Source organism: Lactuca virosa, chromosome 1 (assembly GCF_052849685.1).
Source record: "Lactuca virosa cultivar CGN04683 chromosome 1, Lactuca_virosa_CGN04683_v6, whole genome shotgun sequence".
In the NCBI taxonomy this organism is placed as follows: Eukaryota; Viridiplantae; Streptophyta; class Magnoliopsida; order Asterales; family Asteraceae; genus Lactuca; species Lactuca virosa.
The window spans coordinates 167,968,698-167,990,689 of record NC_136426.1 but is presented as its reverse complement, the minus strand read 5'-3'; the positions used below and the strand labels follow the sequence as shown (position 1 = coordinate 167,990,689).

Sequence of the window (21,992 nt, the reverse complement as noted above, 5' to 3'; positions counted from 1 at the left end):
TAGCAAGACCGACATTTGGAAAAATACCAAGACGGGCGACCTAGTCATTATCATGCATGGTTATAACGGCTCATATAGGGATTCAATACCAAAAGTAAACTTTCGAAGATAAACTCTTTGATTGTGTCAATACAAAACAGCTTATTGAACGATATAAGAATTTAGACATTGTTATAAAATAGAAAATATCGGATTTTCTGGGGGAAATTATTCATATACATTTATCATTATTCACTATACAATGAAACTAAACTACTCTTTTATAAACTATAACTATGTAATTCACACATGCATTTATACTTGATTTTCACAATATTTTCAGACATTTTACAGAAAATATCGGATTTTTTGGGTTTTTATGAAAGATACAAAAACTTTTACTCAAACATACTTATGAACTCACCAACATCATATATGTTGACCGTTTTCAAAATAACTTGTATTCTCATGTAATCGTTAAGCTGGAAGATATGCAAGTGTGTATAGTTTTGTTTTATGTAACAACACTTATCGTACTTTTAACAATTAGAACTTATGTATTTTAACAATGTACTTGATGTAAACAATGCCAGTTGTATTATGTAATGTCGGTGATGATCGTGTTATAATTCATGTATATTCATTGTGATGATTATTCAATTGTTAGTCACACTAGCCCCCGGACGTTTCCGCCGTTTGGTTCGGGGGTGTGACAGCAAGTAACTTGCCATGTTGTGGGAACTGGTTCTAACAACTTAATGGATTAAGCTCTTAACCCTAATCTCCAAAGCTCAAAAGCTTAGATCTTATTCTTCCAAAGGTCTTAATGGATAAAGTTTCCAAATTTATCCATTAAGATAACCCAATAAGTCAAGATCTCTAAAACTAGGTTCTTAATGGATTCATCAAAAACATGGACACCAAACTAAGTCATGCAAGCCATCTTTCTGCCCACCACTATGGTCTAGAAGCCAACTTTATCCATTAAGATAACCCAATAAGTCAAGATTTCTAAAACTAAGTTCTTAATGAATTCATCAAAAACATGGACACCAAACTATGTCATGCAAGCCATCTTTCTGACCACCACCATGGTCTAGAAGCCATAGAATGCATTCAAGGGTTCTAGAGTTCACTCAAACTCCAAGAACAAGAAGAATTGGACCAAAAAGCTCAAAAAATAACATAACAATAGATCTAGTGAAGTAATGATCAAGATATCAACTTTATACCTCCAAATGATCATAATTGCGATGAAGATGATGGATCTAAGCTGGAACCAAGCATACAAGAAACAAGAGAGACTCCTTCTGTAGCACCTGGTTCTTGGTACATATTATTTTAATTAATTCTTTAAAGGTTTTTCAATTTTGGCCTTGGACTCGGCGAGTCGAAGGACTGACTCGCCGAGTAGAAGCGGGATGGGACACGGGGCTTAAGTCATGGACTCGCCGAGTCGGGTCCCGGACTCGGCGAGTAGCCGCTGTCTGGACAAAAACCCTAAACCAGGGGTTTGCACCCTATTTAAACACTCTAACTCGGCCTCCCTTGTCCCTAACACTTCCAGAGAGCTGTAGAGCGAAACCCTAGCCCCCATATTGTTCTTGTGAGTGACTTTTGGCTTTGTGAAGGAAGTTTGGAGCTTAGAAGAAGAAGGAGAAGGTTGAAGAGTGCAAGGAGGGGAAGTAGATCCGAAATCTACACTGTGAGAAGCTTCCATTCAGGTAGAAAAGTTCCTACCTTGATCACTAGTTCATTAGATCCCCTTTTTGTCCCTAATTTGTGGTTTTCAAGCCCTAAAACCTCAAACTCCATGTGTTTATGCTCCATGTTCTGAAAGGACTTCAGATCCGGACCTTATGGACATCTTAGAAGTGTAAAGTCTCTGTGGTTGAAGTGATTGAGGTCCCTATTGAGTATATGACCTCATAAAGAGCTTGGAATTGCCTTTTTGAGCTCATAGGGCCATGCATGCACGTAAAGTTTGCAACTTTACGTGATAAGCATGCCCTAGGAGCTTAGATCTATGGTTTGGAACCGTTGCATGCCTCAGATTTGGTCTGTATGGGAGGAGGGTTGAAGGGACTCGGCGAGTTCCAAAGTGCACTCGACAAGTTCTATGAAGATGGTCTCAGACTCGACGAGTTGGATGAACAACTCGGCGAGTCCTATGAAGATTGCCTGGAACTCGACGAGTTGTTCTTCAAACTCGGCGAGTCATATGAACTGTTACTGAGTTAAGAGGGGCTTAAGTGAAGAAGGTCCAACCCTTAGTAGCTGCACGCGAAATTAGCAATTTAACGTGTAGCAATAGTCCCAGAAACCCAAATCCTCAAGATGGATGCTCTGGTGAGGATTTGGAAGCGAGTAGGAGATCTGCTTGTGGGACTCGGCGAGTTGTTCTCGGACTCGGCGAGTCGGATCGCGAGTCGGTCTAATCGTCCCAAGTAGTGAGTTAAGGGTGACTCAATGAGTGGGAAGAGGGACTTGATGAGTTAGTACTGGGATAATAGGAGAGGGACTCGGCGAGTCTGTGCCATGACTCGGCGAGTCCAGTCAACTGGAAGTTGACTTTGACCAAGGAGTTGACATTGGACCAGGGGTAGGTCAGTCATTTGACCAAAGGGTAATTATGAGTGACTAATCTATGTTTATGGATTTATAGCCGGAGGATTACCGGTGCAGCAGTCAGACGTCTAGCAAGCAGACTTTCAGCAGCTACTTTTCGAGGTGAGTTACCTTCCAGTAGGGGTGGGTCTAAGGCCACAATGCCGGCCCACCAATGAGGAGTATTTAGAAGGTGATTGTCTTTGTGATAATTATCTTGGTCTGGTATGTATTTGGTTATGAGTTATATCTGTATGATATGTTACATGATAGGGATAGTTTCCCTGATAGTGGTCCTTAGGACCAAGGGGTAGGTCAGTACCCGGATATGCCTGACTGTAAGCTTATATCATGATTATTGTATGCTAGTGGTAGGGGGTGGAATAGTCCCCAGTTACCGGTTGAAAGATACCGATGATGATTACCGGTTGAAAGATACCGATGAGGATTACCGGTTGAAAGATACCGATGGTATTGTATGGTATGTGGCATGATGGGGGGACTCACTAAGCTTTGTGCTTACGGTTTCAGTTTTTGGTTTCAGGTACCTCTTCGTCTAAGGGGAAAGAGCGGCGGCGTAGCATGGGATCACACACATATCTGATTTTCCGCACGGTGTTTTCTGGGATTGTACTCTGATATGATATTTGCTTACGTTGTGGGTTTCAAACATGATACATGATTTTATGAGATGACGTGTTTATACAATATTTTCTAGTGAATGTTTTATGAATTAATTAATTAAAAATGAAATTTTTGGACTTAAATTTTGGGACGTTACAAGTTGGTATCAGAGCCCTGGTTTGAGGGATTCGGACACACCCTCGGGGGTGTCTGGACTCAAACTAAGGGGCTAAGATATTTTTGCAATAAAATGGTTTTCTAAAAATCTAAACGGAAGGATTTTAAGAAAGACAAGGTGTGTGATGCATGCGACCGGTCGGGCTCAAGTAAGTTTCCCTAAGATACCCATACTTGTTATGTTATGCTATATGGTTTTGATTCAGGAAACTGCATGCTAGAATAGGACTAAGGATCTAGGAAGATGCCTTGTGTGCCTGATATATGATTCTGATAATTGCATGCTAGTTAGGGCTAAGGATCTAGGAGGATGCCTTATATGCCTGTTGTATGGGTTGTATGCTAGGACTGTTTAGTCAGCAGTAGGATGGCCTGTATAGGTTATGCCTGATTTGGTTACTCGATGCACAAATGCTGCTTGCTTTGTGCTACGGGGGTTCTGGCTACTTCCAACTAACTAAGGAGCGGATATGTAACAGTACCTGCAAGGTAGTTAGGGGGAAGTAGTAGGGACTCCTAGTGCAGCTGATGGCGGAGGGTAGGTCGGAGAGTGCCCTAGGGGAGCCTAGGATGAGGTCAGTGGAAAGGGTATCGGAAAAAGGGACTTGGTGAAGTCGAAGCAATCCTTGAGGAAAGTACAGGTAGATGTGGAAGGTAGTATGAGCCCATACTACTGAAAGCAGAGGACCCGTACTCAAATCAAGGAGGGCCTAGACGGAACCAGGGACCTTGGAGAGTGTGTTAGATCTCTCGAGTATATGTATGATCCTGACGTTATGCGTGTATTTTCAGCATGGTGACCACACGACATGGAGCAGGAGGTTCCGGATCAGGATCGGGATCGGGCTCGGGTGCGGGATCCGAGCAGGTTGATGACGGGCTGCGCGAGTTCATCGCGTCTGAGATCACGAGAGGCATCCTTGAGTCGACCCCTATCATCTTCAGGTTGATCAAGGAGGGGATTGTTGAGCTGATGGAGGATCGCCTCCGAGCATTCAGGAGTGATGTGGCGTCTAGCCAGGTGGGTACGCGCACACTGTCCTTCAAGGACTTTCGAGGGAGTGGTGCGTCAGATTTCCATGGGGTGAAAGACCCCATTGCTGCTAGGAGATGGATCGTAGACATTGAGTCTGCGCAGCTGACGAGCTTCTGCCCGGAGGGGTCGAAGGTGAGATATGCAGCAGGATGCTTGCGAGACAGGGCTAGAGATTGGTGGGAGTTTGTTGGTGACTCATTGGGAGCCTCGACTGTTGAGGCTATGACCTGGTCAGACTTTGTGACCAGATTCAGGGCGGAGTTTGCGCCAGCTGTGGAGCTTCAGCGGCTGGCCAGAGAGTTCTTGGATATGAGGCAGATTACGGAGACTGTGGCGGAGATCACCGCCAAGTTCCGGGAGAGGGCATTGCTGGTGCCCCAGTATGCGGGAGATGAGGATATGAGGAGGACCCGCTACCACGACATGCTACGAGATGACATTCGGGAGCATGTTAGTTTTTCAGCTTGCCCTACCTTGGATTCCATGATTGCCAGGGCTAGGGAGAGGGAGATTGATCTGGAGCACGTCCAGAAGAGGAAGGCAGTGGAGGGGCTGACGACTGGGGCTTCGGGGAAGAAGCCCAAGGGATCTGATGGTAGGCCGAAAGGCCAGGCAGGACGGGACCGCTGTGGGAAATGCGGTCGGTCACACGAGGGAGCTTGTCGCACTGGGCCGAGTTCGGGCTGCTATAAGTGTGGCAAGGTGGGGCACTTTGGCAGGGATTGTAATGCCCCCGCCCCTGCGGTACAGATGCCAGACCTGATTTGCTTCCACTGCAATCAGAGGGGCCACAAAAGGGCCAATTGCCCGAGATTGACAGCAGCGTCAGCAGCAGTGCCAGCAGCGACGCCGGTCTCAGGGACGGCGCGGGGTACAGATGGCCGGAAGGTCAAGGCAGAGGCTCCAGTAGTGCGGAGCCGAGCATTTCAGCTGACAGCCGAGGAGGCACGCGCTGCACCTGATGTGGTGACGGGTATGATTCTTTCCCTCTGAGTTATTTTTATGATGTTTATGTTATTGATATGTGCTCTGTTTAGGGTCGTTCCATGTGAACGACATCCCAGTACAGGTGTTGTTTGATTTGGGTGCTACCCGATCGTTTGTTTCTCTTGCGCTCAGCAAGAGATTTTCCGAGTCTTCAGGCATGTTGGATTGCCCTCTAGAGGTAGAGATTGCAGACGACCGATCGGTGCGGGCATCGACGGTATTCCGAGATTGTGAGCTGAGATTATTCGAGGAGAGCTACCTGGTGGACCTGGTTCCCATACCTTTGCGAGGGAACAAGGTTATTATTGGTATGGATTGGCTAAGCCCCAATGGGGCAGTGATCGACTGCGCGCCGCAGTTGGTGCAGGTCAGGACCCCAAGTGGGGGAGAGCTGGTAATTTCGGGCGAGAGGCCGCAGCGAGGACCAGCTTTATGTTCAGCAGCGAGAGCTAGACGTTATCTGCAGCAGGGTTGCGCATGTTATGTCGCCTATGTTACGGATACGCGGGAGGTGGGTAGGGCAACGGTGGGCGATGTGCCCGTGGTACGAGAGTTTGCGGACATATTCCCCGAGGAGTTGCCTGGGATACCTCCGGAGCGACAGGTGGAATTCAGGATCGACCTAGTACCTGGTGCGGCTCCGATAGCCAAGGCACCGTATCAGTTGGCTCCTCCTGAGATGCAGGAGTTGTCTACACAGCTATAGGAGCTGTTAGACAAGGGTTTCATTCGACCGAGCAGTTCACCCTAGGGAGCCCCGATTCTGTTTGTGAGGAAGAAGGACGGGTCGCATCGGATGTGTATAGATTATCGGGAGCTGAATAAGGTAACGGTGAAGAACCGCTACCCACTCCCGAGGATTGATGACCTCTTTGACCAGCTACAGGGAGCATCTTGGTTCTCCAAGATTGATTTGCGTTCAGGGTATCACCAGATGAGGGTCAGAGAGGAGGATGTGCAGAAGACTGCGTTTCGGACGCGTTATGGCCACTATGAGTTTGTGGTGATGCCTTTCGGGCTCACCAATGCTCCTGACGCGTTCGTGGACCTCATGAACCGCGTATGTAGAACGATGTTAGACCGGTCTATGATAGTCTTTATCGACGATATCTTGGCTTACTCCAAGACGCGAGAGCAGCATGAGGAGCATCTGCAGGAGGTTCTGGAGATTTTGAGGAGGGAGAACTTATATGCGAAGTTCTCCAAGTGTGAGTTCTGGTTACGCGAGGTGCAGTTTCTTGGGCACCTTGTCAACCAGAACGGGATTTCGGTAGATCCGGCCAAAGTGGAGGCCGTGATGAGTTGGGAGGTTCCGAGGTCTCCATCTGAGATTCGGAGCTTTCTGGGATTGGCAGGCTACTATCGGAGATTCATTCAGGACTTCTCCAAGATAGCAGTTCCGCTCACCCGACTGACTAAGAAGTCGGTGGTGTATCGCTGGGGGCCTGAGCAGCAGTCCGCGTTCGAGGCACTGAGACAGAGATTGTGCGAGGCGCCAATCTTAGCCCTGCCAGAGGGCATGGAGGATTTTGTTGTGTATTGCGATGCATCCATCGCAGGTTTGGGCGCGGTATTGATGCAGAGAGGGCATGTCATCGCCTACGCGTCGAGGCAGCTGAAGCCTCACGAGGCGAACTACCTGACGCATGATTTGGAGTTGGGGGCTGTTGTATTTGCCCTCAAGATTTGGCGTCATTACCTCTATGGGATTCGCTGTACAATTTACACGAACCACAAGAGTTTGAGGTATCTCATGGACTAGCCAAATCTGAATATGAGGCAGCGTCGGTGGCTTGATGTGGTAAAGGATTATGATTGTGAGATCCTCTACCATCCGAGGAAGGCCAATGTCTGGCCGATGCGCTTAGCCGCAAGGCAGCGTCGATCAGGGATATCTGTCTGAGAATGACAGTGGTGACTCCGCTTCTGGAGCGGATCCGGGAGGCTCAGCAGGAGGCTATGAAGGAAGAACATCGGAAGAGTGAGCGGATTGTGGGGCAGGTTTCCTCCTTCGACTATGATAGCCGAGGATTATTGACTCTTCACCGTAGGGTGTGGGTCCCTTATCATGGAGGCGTGCGCCAGGTCCTGATGGAGGAGGCGCACAAATCCCGGTTCTCCATTCATCCCGGGGCGACGAAGATGTATAGGGATCTTCGTCTGGACTATTGGTGGCCCTGCATGAAGCGGGATGTGGCATGGTACGTGGAGCGGTGCTTGACCTGCAGGAAGGTCAAGGCCGAGCATCAGAGGCCACACGGCAAGATGCAGCCGTTGGATATTCCGTTGTGGAAATGGGAAGACATCACGATGGATTTTATCACCAAGCTTCCCAGGACCGCGCGGGGAGTGGATTCGATCTGGGTCATCGTCGATCGATTGACCAAGAGCGCCCACTTTATCCCGATACAGGAGAGCATCTCGGCCGAGAAATTGGCCGATATCTATATCAGGGAGGTGGTGGCGCGGCACGGAGTGCCAGTTTCGGTGATTTCGGATAGGGATGTGCGGTTCACTTCCAGGTTTTGGAAGAAATTCCACGATGAGTTGGGTACTCGTCTGCATTTCAGCACCACCTTTCACCCGCAGACGGATGGCCAGAGCGAGCAGACTATCCAGACTCTGGAGGACATGCTGCGGGCATGTGTTTTAGACTTCGGGGGTAGCTGGGATACCTACCTTCCGTTGGCGGAGTTCTTGTATAATAATAGCTATCATGCGAGTATCGACCGTCCTCCCTTCGAGATGTTGTATGGGAGGAGGTGCAGGACCCCGATCTGCTGGGGCGAGGTTGGCCAGAGGGTCATGGGGAGCACCGAAGTAGTGCTCAAGACGACAAAGAAGATTCAGCAGGTCCGGAGCAGGCTTCAGACTGCTCAGAGTCGGTAGAAAAGTTATGCCGATAAGCGTCGATCAGACCTGGAGTTCTAGGTCGGGATATGGTTCTCCTGAAGGTGTCGCCATGGAAGGGCGTCATCCGATTCAGGAAGCGGGGCAAGTTGGGCCCCAGGTACATTGGACCCTTCAGGGTTGTAGCCCGGGTGGGCAAGGTGGCGTACCGGTTGGATCTGCCAGCCGAGCTCAGACAGATCCACAACACTTTCCACGTCTCTCAGCTGCGGAAGTGCCTGGTGGACGACTCAGCAGTGGTACCTTTGGAGGACATTCAGGTTGATGACAGCCTGAATTACATCGAGCGGCCTGTAGCGATCCTTGACCGGAAGTCGAAGGATTTGAGGAACAAAAGAGTGGAACTCGTGAAGGTGCAATGGCAGCACCGGAAGGGGTCGGAATGGACTTGGGAGCCGGTGGACGAGATGATAGAGCATTACCCCGAGCTGTTTCAGGAGCGAGCAGCAGACTTCGAGGACGAAGTCTAAAATAAGTGGGGGAGATTTGTAGCACCTGGTTCTTGGTACATATTCTTTTAATTAATTCTTTAAAGGTTTTGCAATTTTGGCCTTGGACTCGGCGAGTCGAAGGACTGACTCGCCAAGTAGAAGCGGGATGGGACACGGGGCTTAAGTCATGGACTCGCCGAGTCGGGTCCCCGACTCGGCGAGTAGCCGCTGTCTGGACAAAAACCCTAAACCAGGGGTTTGCACCCTATTTAAACACTCTAACTCGGCCTCCCTTGTCCCTAACACTTCCAGAGAGCTGTAGAGCGAAACCCTAGCCCCCATATTGTTCTTGTGAGTGACTTTTGGCTTTGTGAAGGAAGTTTGGAGCTTAGAAGAAGAAGGAGAAGGTTGAAGAGTGCAAGGAGGGGAAGTAGATCCGAAATCTACACTGTGAGAAGCTTCCATTCAGGTAGAAAAGTTCCTACCTTGATCACTAGTTCATTAGATCCCCTTTTTGTCCCTAATTTGTGGTTTTCAAGCCCTAAAACCTCAAACTCCATGTGTTTATGCTCCATGTTCTGAAAGGACTTCAGATCCGGACCTTATGGACATCTTAGAAGTGTAAAGTCTCTGTGGTTGAAGTGATTGAGGTCCCTATTGAGTATATGACCTCATAAAGAGCTTGGAATTGCCTTTTTGAGCTCATAGGGCCATGCATGCACGTAAAGTTTGCAACTTTACGTGATAAGCATGCCCTAGGAGCTTAGATCTATGGTTTGGAACCGTTGCATGCCTCATATTTGGTCTGTATGGGAGGAGGGTTGAAGGGACTCGGCGAGTTCCAAAGTGCACTCGGCGAGTTCTATGAAGATGGTCTCAGACTCGACGAGTTGGATGAACAACTCGGCGAGTCCTATGAAGATTGCCTGGAACTCGACGAGTTGTTCTTCAAACTCGGCGAGTCATATGAACTGTTACTGAGTTAAGAGGGGTTTAAGTGAAGAAGGTCCAACCCTTCGTAGCTGCACGCGGAATTAGCAATTTAACGTGTAGCAATAGTCCCAGAAACCCAAATCCTCAAGATGGATGCTCTGGTGAGGATTTGGAAGCGAGTAGGAGATCTGCTTGTGGGACTCGGCGAGTTGTTCTCGGACTCGGCGAGTTGGATCGCGAGTCGGTCTAATCGTCCCAAGTAGTGAGTTAAGGGTGACTCAATGAGTGGGAAGAGGGACTTAATGAGTTAGTACTGGGATAATAGGAGAGGGACTCGGCGAGTCTGTGCCATGACTCGGCGAGTCCAGTCAACTGGAAGTTGACTTTGACCAAGGAGTTGACCTTGGACCAGGGGTAGGTCAGTCATTTGACCAAAGGGTAATTATGAGTGACTAATCTATGTTTATGGATTTATAGCCGGAGGATTACCGGTGCAGCAGTCAGACGTCTAGCAAGCAGACTTTCAGCAGCTACTTTTCGAGGTGAGTTACCTTCCAGTAGGGGTGGGTCTAAGGCCACAATGCCGGCCCACCAATGAGGAGTATTTAGAAGGTGATTGTCTTTGTGATAATTATCTTGGTCTGGTATGTGTTTGGTTATGAGTTATATCTGTATGATATGTTACATGATAGGGATAGTTTCCCTGATAGTGGTCCTTAGGACCAAGGGGTAGGTCAGTACCCGGATATGCCTGACTGTAAGCTTATATCATGATTATTGTATGCTAGTGGTAGGGGGTGGAATAGTCCCCAGTTACCGGTTGAAAGATACCGATGATGATTACCGGTTGAAAGATACCGATGAGGATTACCGGTTGAAAGATACCGATGATGATTACCGGTTGAAAGAGGCATGATGGGGGAACTCACTAAGCTTTGTGCTTACGGTTTCAGTTTTTGGTTTCAGGTACCTCTTCGTCTAAGGGGAAAGAGCCGGCGGCGTAGCATGACATCACACACATATCTGATTTTCCGAACGGTGTTTTCTGGGATTGTACTCTGATATGATATTTGCTTACGTTGTGGGTTTCAAACATGATACATGATTTTATGAGATGACGTGTTTATACAATATTTTATAGTGAATGTTTTATGAATTAATTAATTAAAAATGAAATTTTTGGACTTAAATTTTGGGACGTTACACCTTCCTTCAACATTCATAAAATTTGCTCACACACTCAAAACGTACACAATGAGGCTAGGTTTTGGGTGGAATATGATCTTATAGGGTGGAGGTTACCAAATGAGGCAACTCTACGAGTCAATGCCTTTAAATAAGACACAAATCCTAGGATCTAGGGTTTTGAACCCCAACTGTCACCCTATCGTGCCCAATGTCTTACCATATCGTGGTGCCTCGTAAATGTGTGTCCATTAACTGACAATTCCACGTCAAGGTCCCTCCACCACCACATCATGGCCAAGCAAAAACCTTAAAAAAATGATTTAATGATTCAAACTCGAAAGTAGCATACTTGAAAAGCAGATATTACAATTCCGAATTTGTATAGAAAGCTGCGATTTTTTCAAAAAAAAGTTTTGTGATCTCTAAGTATTTTTTTTATGCATTTTTATGATTTTTAGGGTTTTTTTTTTTGTTTTCCAAATAACCCTTCCCTATATATATATATATATATATATATATATATATATATATATATATATATATATATATATATATATATATATATATATATATGACTCCAAAATCCTTCCCCTCACTTTCTTCCCAAATCCGTCCAATTTGGGAGGAAAATTTGGAAGGAAAATATGACTCCAAAATCCTTCCCCTCCCCCACTTTCCTTCCACTAATGAAACTCGGGAACACGATTTTCCTTCGACACCCCTCACTTTCCCTCCGTATCCTCCCATTTCTCTCCTTAAGTGGAACTCGGGAACAAGGCGTTAAAAATTGAATGAGTTACAAGTCCCGCAAGAAAGTGTGTCAAATCATACCGGTTCCAAAACCGAAAACCGGCAAAAACCGGACCCGGAACCGGAACCGGTAGAACCGCCGGGCCGGTTCGGTTCTTGATTTTGGCCGAAGCCGGTTCCCGGTTCGGGTCCGGGTCGGGCCGGTTCCGGCCGGTTCAGTCCGTTTGCTCATGCCTGGTTCGAACAATACATCAACATTATTATTGTTCTTTTAAATATCCGACCAAGAGGCATGATTTTGCAAAATCCGCCCAATATTGCAGATCCGACCTCCTCTAGTCCCAAACACTTGTTAAATATCTACGCCGGGAAACATCACAACCACCCCTGAATCCCCTAAAACCACCATAATCCTGGTAAATTTCTAATCACGCTCAAAGTCACCATTGATATCGATTTCTACAACCAAAAAAGCTGAGAATCCATCATTTTCTTCCAAATCACCATTGAAAATCGATTTTACTTTGATTATCCTCCACCTCTAAAAACAGGTTTCTTACTTGAAAACACAATATGAAAACGAGTTTCTTCCCCAATTTGAATAAACCGTATATAGAGGTTGTGAAATAAACTTCTAGTGGTTATGAAATAAACTTGCAGATGGTGGAAAGAACAAAAAAAATCTTCTGATGTTACACATTGAAATAAACTTACACTATGGAGGGTGGATTATGAGGATTTTCAAGTGAGAGAAGGAACAACCAAGTGTCATGGGAGCTCTACATATTTTTGAATTCAAATTAGGAATTTTGGGATTTGTATATAATATCGATTGGGGATTCAGAATTCTTCTGTGTGGGTGGTCGTCAGATATGAAAGAGTGGGGTGTTGGCAGAGGTGATAATTCCATCGAGGAGTAGTAGAGGGTTCTAGGCATCAGAGTTGACATTAGGTGGTGGTTGCATATAGGTTTGCCGGAATTGAGTTAGGGTGAAGAGATAAGAACGGATGCAAAGGCAGGGGTAGGGATTGAGGTGCAGTTATGTAAATAATAATAAATTAAAATAAATACAAACATAATAAAATTTATTAAAAAAGATTAATAAGGATATAATAATATTTTTAGATAAGACATAGATCAAATAACAAGAATCTTCTCAACTAAACAAATAAGTTAGTGACGAAACACATAAATTACCTCAAACCACAAGGACCAACTTGTAATTTACTCTAAAATTGACAAAAATGTAATTTCGCACATTTTTAGAGGGTGTTTGGGATTACTTTTCAAAATGACTATTTGAACTTTTAGCTTTTCCAAAAAATTAAAAGCTTGAAAAGATTTTTGGCAATTCTAAAAGTCATTTTAAAATGACTTTTTGGCAAGAAGAAAAATGAATGATTTTAAAAACTAGAAATTATGACTTTTTATGACTTTTGGTTTTTCAGCTTTTGCTACTCGAAAGGTAATCCAAACACTTTTTTAAACTTCTTTTATATAAAAAGAATCCCAAACACCCCTCGTTATCCCTTCCTAAAATTTAGAAGACTACGGTCCCAATATACTTCGCGGGATTCTCATTCCCCCCTTGTCTCTCCCTCTCTATTGTCACATTGAAGAAATGGACCAGAAAAACCTCTCTTCACATCGCAGCTGTTGTATTTCACACGAATTCTACAAATCGGCTTCCAAAAACCCTAATAAAATCGCAGTCATTCACTCTTCCCGTCGCCACAGTACCAAATCCACCACAGAAATTGACCATTTCATTGAAACATCACCATCGCATGATCATCATCCAGTGTACAAAGACGACGTATGCTTCACTTATTCGGAAATTCTAGAAGCAGTAGATTCTCTTAGCCGCCGTCTACGGTTCATCCTTGACGGTGGAGCTGATCCGTATCTTATCAGACCTTCCACAGGTTTATTTCATTCTTCCATTCATGTTGCTATATGATGTAAATGAAATTCTTATTTTGAATTCGAGTTTGAGTAATGTAATATTCTTTTATACATATATGAGTTGGGTGTTACAGATTTCATAAATCATGTTCGAAAATTATATCTCTTATTCTGCTTAAGGGTATGCTAATTCAAAGTGAAAGCATCATAATTGTATTTTGTAATTCTTTTAAACTAGTGAGCTTAACAGTTTGGCATTGTTAAAGTTATATATAGAAAATAGGTTTGAGAAAGTTACCTAGTTATATATGTTTCACATATGAGGAGATATTTCAGACAATGTATTAGCACAAGAAAATGTTACTAGTGGTGAATAAGATAAGATCCAAAACATGGTTATGTATGTCATAATGAATCTTTGATTAGTGAGATTCCATCATCCCATGATCTACAAATCTTTTACCCAAATAACACAATAAAAGTGGAAGTTATAATTTAAATGTTCAATTTGATCCAATGAAAGATTATATATTTGTTGGATATTAATCTACAAGACTACAACTTTCTCTTTTCAGGCTCTACTCCTATTGATCAATCCACAAACACTCCAAGAATTGTGGGGATATACATGGCTCCTTCTGTAGAATATATTATATCTATTCTTTCTATTTTAAGATGTGGAGAGGCTTTCATGCCACTAGACCCTTCATGGCCAAAAGAAAGAGTATTATCCGTTGTTTCTTCTTCAACTTCCAAACTCATTCTTTGTGGTTCTACTTCATTTGATGAAAACTACTCTCACCAAATCAACAAATATCGTTTTCTTGTTGATAATGTTAGTTGTCCTGTTTTAGTAATTTCCATGAAAACCAACCTTAACAACTACTTTTCTTCCCATTCTTTGCTTTATCCATGTGAAAATAAGACTCTGAGATCATTTTGTTACTTGATGTACACCTCTGGATCAACGGGAAAACCTAAAGGTGTTTGTGGCACTGAACAAGGTGAGTAAACTTCAACTATAAATATTATTTGTTGATACTTGTTCATGTCATAGTATTTGTTGTGTAAGTTCTCATTCTCCCATGTGGAATTTGCATCTTTTAGGTCTTCTTAATCGCTTTGTATGGATGCAAGACATGTGTCCCTTATGTGGTGAGGAAACTTTGTTGTTCAAAACCTCCATTGGCTTTATTGATCATTTGCAAGAAATTTTGGGAGCTCTACTTACTACTTGTACCTTGGTTATTCCTCCTTTCAGTGTGCTAAAAGAAAATATACTTTCCATCACTGAGTATTTACAGGTACATTAACACAAAAGTCAAGTTTTAGACAAGTAATTTTAGCCAAATAGGCAAGAAGCTGGTTTTATTTTACTAAGGCTGTGTTTGGCGCGCCACAGCTAGCCTATAAACTAACTTATTTTTCGAGCTTTTTTAAATTCTCATGTTTGGCAAGCCAAAAAGTAGCTGATAAACATATTCTTTTAAATGTCCTTTTATGTCATTTTATATATTTCAGCTAGCTTATCTGCTAGTTTTTACCAAACGTCATTTTTGTAAGCTAGCAGCTAGCTTTTCAACTACCAGCTAGCTTTTCAGCTAGTCTACCAAACATAGTCTAAGTAGCTTTTTATGAAGCTACCTTATCAGCTATTTTTTTGGCTTGCCAAACATGTCAATTTAAAAAAACTCGAAAAATAAGCTAGCTGTGGCGCGCCAAACACAACCTTAGAGTAGCTTTTCAGGAGTTTTTTAATTTTTTTTTCCAAACATACCCTTAATTAATTAAAAAACGTATTCTTCTAAATACCCTTTTATGTCATTTTATATCTTTCAACTAGCTTATCAGCTAGTTTTTACCAAACATCAGTTTTTATTAGCTAGCTTTTCAGCTAACAACTAATTTTTCAGCTAGTATGCCAAACATAGCCCAAATGTGATCTTTTGGAACAATTTGCAGGACTATTCTATCAATAGGCTTGTTGCTATACCATCACTAATGAGGATGCTTCTTCCATCTCTTCAAAGTTCATATAGCACAACGATTCAAACCTCTTTAAAATTGTTAATACTAAGTGGAGAAATCCTTCATTTATCCTTATGGAGTTCTCTTATAAAGCTATTACCCAACACCACAATCTTGAACCTATATGGTAGTACAGAGGTGAGTCAAAGATTGTGCACTACATCCTAAAATCACCTTATATCATATATCACGTGTCTTCACCTGTTTATTTACTTATTAGTCCTAATAGATTTAATTTTAAACTTTCAATCCAAGGTTTCAGGTGATTGTACATATTTTGACTGTAGAAAACTTCCATCTCTTTTGGAGACTGAGTCACTTACTACTGTTCCAATAGGAATGCCTCTTCCTAACTGTAATGTATCACTTCTTGGAGAAGAAATATATGTTTCTGGACTATGTAATGCAATCGGATACATAAATCATGAGATTTTGCCTCTTGATGTTGCAAATTTTCATCTGGGGTCCGCTTTTTTCTCTTCAATTGATGAAAAGGAAAGTGTAGTGGTGTTTAAGACAGGTGATTTTGCCAAACAACTTCCTAGTGGTGACTTGGTTTTTGTAGGGAGAAATGACCGAATTGTTAAGGTGAATGGTAATAGAATTGCATTAGAAGAAATTGAAGATACATTGAGATTACACAATGATGTGGATGATGCAGTTGTGATTTTTAAAAGAGTTGGAGAGGTTGCGTATATTGAAGCTTATGTAGTTGTGAAACATGGGAGAAGTTTGAGTTGTTGTATTCGAGGTTGGATGTTTGAGAAGCTACCATTAGCAATGATTCCTAGAAGGTTTTTGTTTGTGGATTCGATACCGATTTCTTCTTCTTCTGGGAAGGTGGATTATGGTTTGTTGGAGAGTTTAAGGTGTTCAGTGTCAGATATTTGTAGTGAAATGGATGAAATTCTTGATAGCAATCGTTTGCAGACAATAAAAGAGGTTTTTTCCTTTATCCTCTTTAATTTTCCTTAATTGCTTCTTGCTACTCTTTTTTGACATTAATGTAAATAACTAAAACTTGTTGGATGAGGAAGTTAGAATAGACTAAACAAGAAAAAGATAAAAACAAATTGGAAAATGCTAATTGTTACAATGAATGAGGATACTAAATAATAACCTTTTTTGTTCCTTGTGCACTTATATATATATATATATATATATATATATATATATATATATATATATATATATATATATATATATATATATATATATATATATATATATATATATATATATATGTGCATCTCTTGTACAAGAGGATGATATTTATTTTTTTCTCTTATATTGTTTGGTTGAGGGTATATCATGTATTTTATTTTAAAGATGGGTTAATCTCATAAAAAACATTATATTTTGTGTTTTTTCCGGATTAAAACTCAAATTTATTTTTTGCCTGAAAAAGGAGGACTTTGTATTTTCTCCAAAAAAGCCCTCAACTTTGTATTTTTTTCCGAAAAAAACCGTCAGCCTTCTATATGCTTCCAAATAAACCCTCAACTTTTTTAGTTTTTCTCAAAAAAACCCCCTCACATTTTACAATTTTTCTTGGAAAAAAATAATTAAAAGGGCAAATCGGAAAAAATGAAAAAATACAAGGTCTTTTCAGGCAAAAAATAAAGTTGAGGTTTAATCCAGAAAAAACACAAAATATAAGGTCTTTTATGAGATTAACCCTTTAACGATGGGTTTTATGCAAAAAAGTCCTATTATTTTAGAAAATGTTATAATAAAGTCATAAATTTTTATTTTTGAACAGAAAAGTCCCAATTATTTTAACATTTTGCCCAAATTAACGAAAAAATCCTTTATTTTTTGTTTTTTAATTTTAACAAGAAATGACAGATTATGTGATTTCCCAAAATAATGGGACTTTTCTGTTAAAAAAAAACATTTAGGACTTTATCAATTTCTTCATATAATGGGTCTTTTCTGCATAAAACCTTTTAAAGATTCAACCTTTTAATATCAAGTTTGTTGTTACTTAAACTTTAGGCTTTTTCATTTTCATATATTTTTATTTTGAAGTTAATCCAGTATCATTATATTGTATTAACTTCAAAAACTCTAACAGTTTCTTGTTTATTAAAATTCGTACCACTTTTATACAATCTAATCATTTAGAATATTTTTGTATTAACTTACGCAACTTCATGATTTCTTATTTATTAAATTTACACAGGCCTTTTGTGATGCTTTATTGGTGGAAAAAGTCAACAACAATGATGATTTCTTTGACTTGGGTGGCGATTCAATTTCAGCAGCTCATGCTTCACATAAACTAGGAATCAATATGAAATTGTTGTATTCTTTTCCTTCTCCATTAAACCTCCTCATGGCTCTCATGGATCCTAATAATCATCCACTTCCTATTGTATCTAATGACACCCATCTCAAAACAAAAAAGCTACATACAAGGTTATCTAATGAGCTTGATGAATCTAGTTCTAATAATCATCCTCCTCACAAGGTTTTAAAAATGGATTATGATCATTGGGACTCCATCTCAAATCACATGTGTTTTTGTGCAATTACTCGTTGTAACAAAGTAATGTTTGGGGAGAAATATGACAACATTAATACATTATTTCAAGCAAATCTTGGTGAGAAAAAAGGTTTTATAAGAGAAGTGTGGAAAGTTAACATGGAGTCTTGTGTTGATGCATCACCACTTGTTGTAGTGAGAGAAGAGGGAGTTTTTTTGTACATTGGATCTCATTCAAGGAAATTTATCTGTGTTAAAGCCTCAAGGTAAGTGTTTAGTTTCTTAATTGTTTATGTTAAGTAAAAAAAAATAGCAAAAGGATCTCTATTTGTTTATGTTAATAGTGACTTGAATCCAATTTTAGCTGAAGGGTAGAATTGTACATTCACTTTTGTATCTGTTTAATAATTAATCACATGAATTGAATTGTACAGTGGTGTTATCCAGTGGGAGGTTGAATTAGAAGGGCGAGTAGAGTGCTCAGCAACAATTTTGGGAGATTTTTCTCAGGTTAACTTATATTTCAACAATCATTAATTATAATTATATAATACCCTTTTATATTATATATAATATGTATACATTTTGAGAAAGATCTTTTACATATTTAGGTTGTAGTTGGGTGTTACAAAGGGAACATATATTTTCTCAATTCCATGAATGGAAGCATCACTTGGACTTTCCACACAGGTGGTGAGGTACATCTCCTCTCTTTATTGAACTCAGGTAGTATTGTGTTACACAGGGTCCATTTCTGTAGTTTCTGTGAAACATGGGGACCATGTCGGTAATTTTGCTATTAGGCAGGGACCGTTTCTGTAATTTTGTGAAACACAGGGACCATTTCTATCAATTTGTTATTAGACAGAGGCTATTTCTGTGATTTTATGAAACACATGGACCAATTCTGTAATAATTAAGTTAAGTAGGGACCATTTTTTGTAAGTTTGTGAAACGTAGGAACCATTTCTGTAATTTTGTTAAATGGAGGGACAATTTCTGTAAGGTCACTATTCGGCAGGGACAATTGATGTAAGTTTGTGAAACAAAGGGACCATTTCTGTAAATTTCCTAAAAGGCATGGAGAAATTTTGTAATTTTATGATACACAGGGATTGTTTTTGTTAGTCCCCTATTAGACAGAGGCTATTTCCGTAATTTCATGAAACACATGGACCAATTCTGTGATAATTCAGTTAATTAGGGACCATTTCCGTAATTTTGTCAAACGTAGGGACCATTTCTGTAACTTTGTGAAACGGAGGGACAATTTCTGTGAAGTCACTCTTGTGCATGGACCATCTATGTAACTTTGTGAAACACATGTACCATTTCTGTAAATCCCCTAAAAGGCAGGGACCAATTCTGTAATTTTTATGAAACACATGGACCATATCTGTAATTTTCCAGTTAAACAGCCACCATTTCTGCAAATATTGCATGGCTTCCTACATGTGCCCTGAAATTATATATATTTGATAATTTACTTCCTTTCTTATCATCATCATCTTCAAATTTAATAATTTTCCATGAAGATTATTATTGTAGTTATTTATGTTTGAATATTCATACCCATTTTCTTTATTCAAATGTTTATCCCAAAGTTGGATTTAAAAAAGCTTTACATTTTTTTTTTGAAGGTAAAGTCACAACCAGTGTTAGACAAGCAGAGGCATCTAGTCTGGTAATATTCACCTTTTTTAAAAAATTGACACAATTTTTTTATTTGTTGGATAAATATTCCTGTTTAAAGTCCTAATTTTTTTTATGTTGTATAAAATAATATACAGGTGTGGATCTTATGACCATAATCTATATGCCCTTGATTATCAAACTCATTCTTGTGTCTATAACCTAAATTGTGGTGGAAGCATATATGGCTCACCTGTAATTAATGAGGTCAATTTAATTTTAATTAATCATCACTTGTTTATTGCTTGCTTATATACATAAACTTTTTTTTTCTTTTATTATTTTTTTAGGTTGACGAAACACTTTATTTCGCATCCACTAATGGCTCCATGACTGCATTATCTTTAAAGGTATATACAACATTTAAAATTTGGTTTTTCAATCGCACTAGATCCTTTAGGCTAACATTTATGTAATTTTTAATGATAGAAATCTTAAAAAAAAAAAAAAAAATCTATACTGATATTAATTAAATTACAATTTTAACTTAAAAGGCTATACCATTCAATGTGTTATGGGTGCAAGACATGGGAGCACCCATATTCGGCTCTCTCTCCATCAATCACAATAATAGAAATGGTATGTGTTTATTTTATTTTATTTTATTTTATTTTTATTTTTATAAATATATAAACAAAAAGTACATTGCAGTGATATGTTGCTTGGTGAATGGACATGTAGTTGCTGTTGATGCAAATGGATCCATCATTTGGAGGGTAAGCTTAGCTTCTCCATATTTCTGATATGTTAAACATGTTTGAGTAAATTACACGAATGGTCCCTATGGTTTGGGGTAATTTGTGCGATTGGTCCCTAACTTATTTTTTTAACTCGGAAGGTCCCTACTGTTTGTTTTTGTTATGCGTAAGGTAAGGTAGCGACCAAGCGCGTAACAAAAACAAACAGTATGGACCTTTCGAGTTAAAAAAATAAGTTAGGGACCAAACGCGCAAATTACCCTAAACCATAGGGGACCATTCGTGTAATTTACTCAAACATGTTTTTATCGATTAGGGAATAGCTGGGGGCCCGATCTTTGGTGGACCCAGCATATCCCATGTTTTACATAACCAGGTGGTTATATGTTCGAGAGACGGAAGTGTCTATTCATTTGGTTTGGTAAGAGTAAAAATAATTTCTTGCAATAAATTATTTGGAAATGACCATTTTACCCTTGTTACTACAGGAGAAAGGAAATCTACTGTGGAAGCATGATTTAGGGGATCCGATTGTTTCGTCTGCTTATGTAGATGAAAACTTAGGGTTGAAATCGGATTATTCACATGTCAAGGAGGACAGGTAATAATATAGAAACTCATTAAAAGAATTAAAGTGTTGTTATGATTATTTTTCACATTGATTTTTGTCAAATGATTATTTTCAGGTTAATATGTGTGTGCACGAGTTCGGGAAGTATAGTTGTGTTAAGAATCAAGTTAGATTGTAATGAAGTGGAGGATTTTGGTAGGTTAGATATTGATGGAGATATATTCTCTTCACCCGTGTTTATTTGTGGGAAGATTTTTGTTGGTTGTAGAGATGATTATGTATATTGTCTTGAGATTGAGGGATAAATAGATATTAACGAATGAAAAAATAGCATTTTTATGAAATGAGTGATTTTTCTTTAGCTTTGGTTGATCTTGGAGCATAAGCCCTGTTTTTTACTTGGGATAATATCAATGAGAAAAAATGATTTTGACCCACACACGGAAAGGTCATGAATGATAGTTGCTACTTGGATGATGTTTTTAAATTGAAAGAATCATGTGCAATTCGTATGAAGGAATTCAATCAAAAAGTCGTCGTGCAAAGCAATTGGTATTTCTAGTATCTAATACATATAAAAGATAATCATACAAAAACGTAGATATACCCGATTGACGACTGTAATTCACCTAGCTTTATATGGCCTAACTACGATTAAAAAATTATCAAATTTACCCTTATTAAAAATGTGTGGCGGAGAATTGTTGTTGTGGTGCCTCGGGACGGACCTGAAATAGGACATCATGGGAAAGTTAAGAACTAAATTTGTTACAATCATTTATGTTGAAGAGCAAGTAAGTCATTTCATGTGAGTGAGGGACCAATGACACAAGTTTTAGACACCACATAGATTATGTTCATCAAAAAAATATTAGCAGGGATAGAAGTTGTAACATTTGATAAACTATAAGGACTATTTATGTAATTTTGTCTATATTTTATAAACTTTCATTTGACCCTAGTGTCACGGACAAAGCGCTACCGAAT

General features: G+C 40.4%; 1 protein-coding gene across 2 annotated transcripts; it reads left to right on the top strand.

Moving 5' to 3' along the window:
- The first annotated feature begins 13,167 nt into the window (after positions 1-13,167).
- LOC145160989 (AMP-dependent synthetase and ligase family protein) lies at positions 13,168-21,366 on the top strand. Of its 2 annotated transcripts, XM_079080389.1 has the most exons (16): positions 13,168-13,548; positions 14,104-14,532; positions 14,636-14,832; positions 15,491-15,694; positions 15,812-16,498; positions 17,742-18,310; positions 18,479-18,554; positions 18,656-18,742; positions 19,685-19,728; positions 19,835-19,943; positions 20,027-20,086; positions 20,231-20,315; positions 20,388-20,452; positions 20,751-20,855; positions 20,923-21,035; positions 21,121-21,366. In XM_079080389.1, exons 1-16 carry the CDS (start codon positions 13,245-13,247, stop codon positions 21,308-21,310), a joined length of 3,324 nt encoding a protein of 1,107 aa, XP_078936515.1. In that variant the 5' UTR covers positions 13,168-13,244; the 3' UTR covers positions 21,311-21,366. The 2 variants fall into 2 exon arrangements, with proteins under 2 accessions (XP_078936515.1, XP_078936525.1); XM_079080399.1 differs by lacking the exon at positions 20,751-20,855.
- The last annotated feature ends 626 nt before the right edge of the window (positions 21,367-21,992 follow it).

Excerpts from the sequence above, each read along its gene's own strand:
- LOC145160989 (XM_079080389.1), top strand. The coding sequence starts at position 13,245 with ATGGACCAGAAAAACCTCTCTTCACATCGCAGCTGTTGTATTTCACAC. Across the intron at positions 13,549-14,103 it reads TCTTATCAGACCTTCCACAG|GCTCTACTCCTATTGATCAA; the intron begins GTTTATTTCATT and ends TTCTCTTTTCAG. Across the intron at positions 18,311-18,478 it reads ATCTGTGTTAAAGCCTCAAG|TGGTGTTATCCAGTGGGAGG; the intron begins GTAAGTGTTTAG and ends TGAATTGTACAG.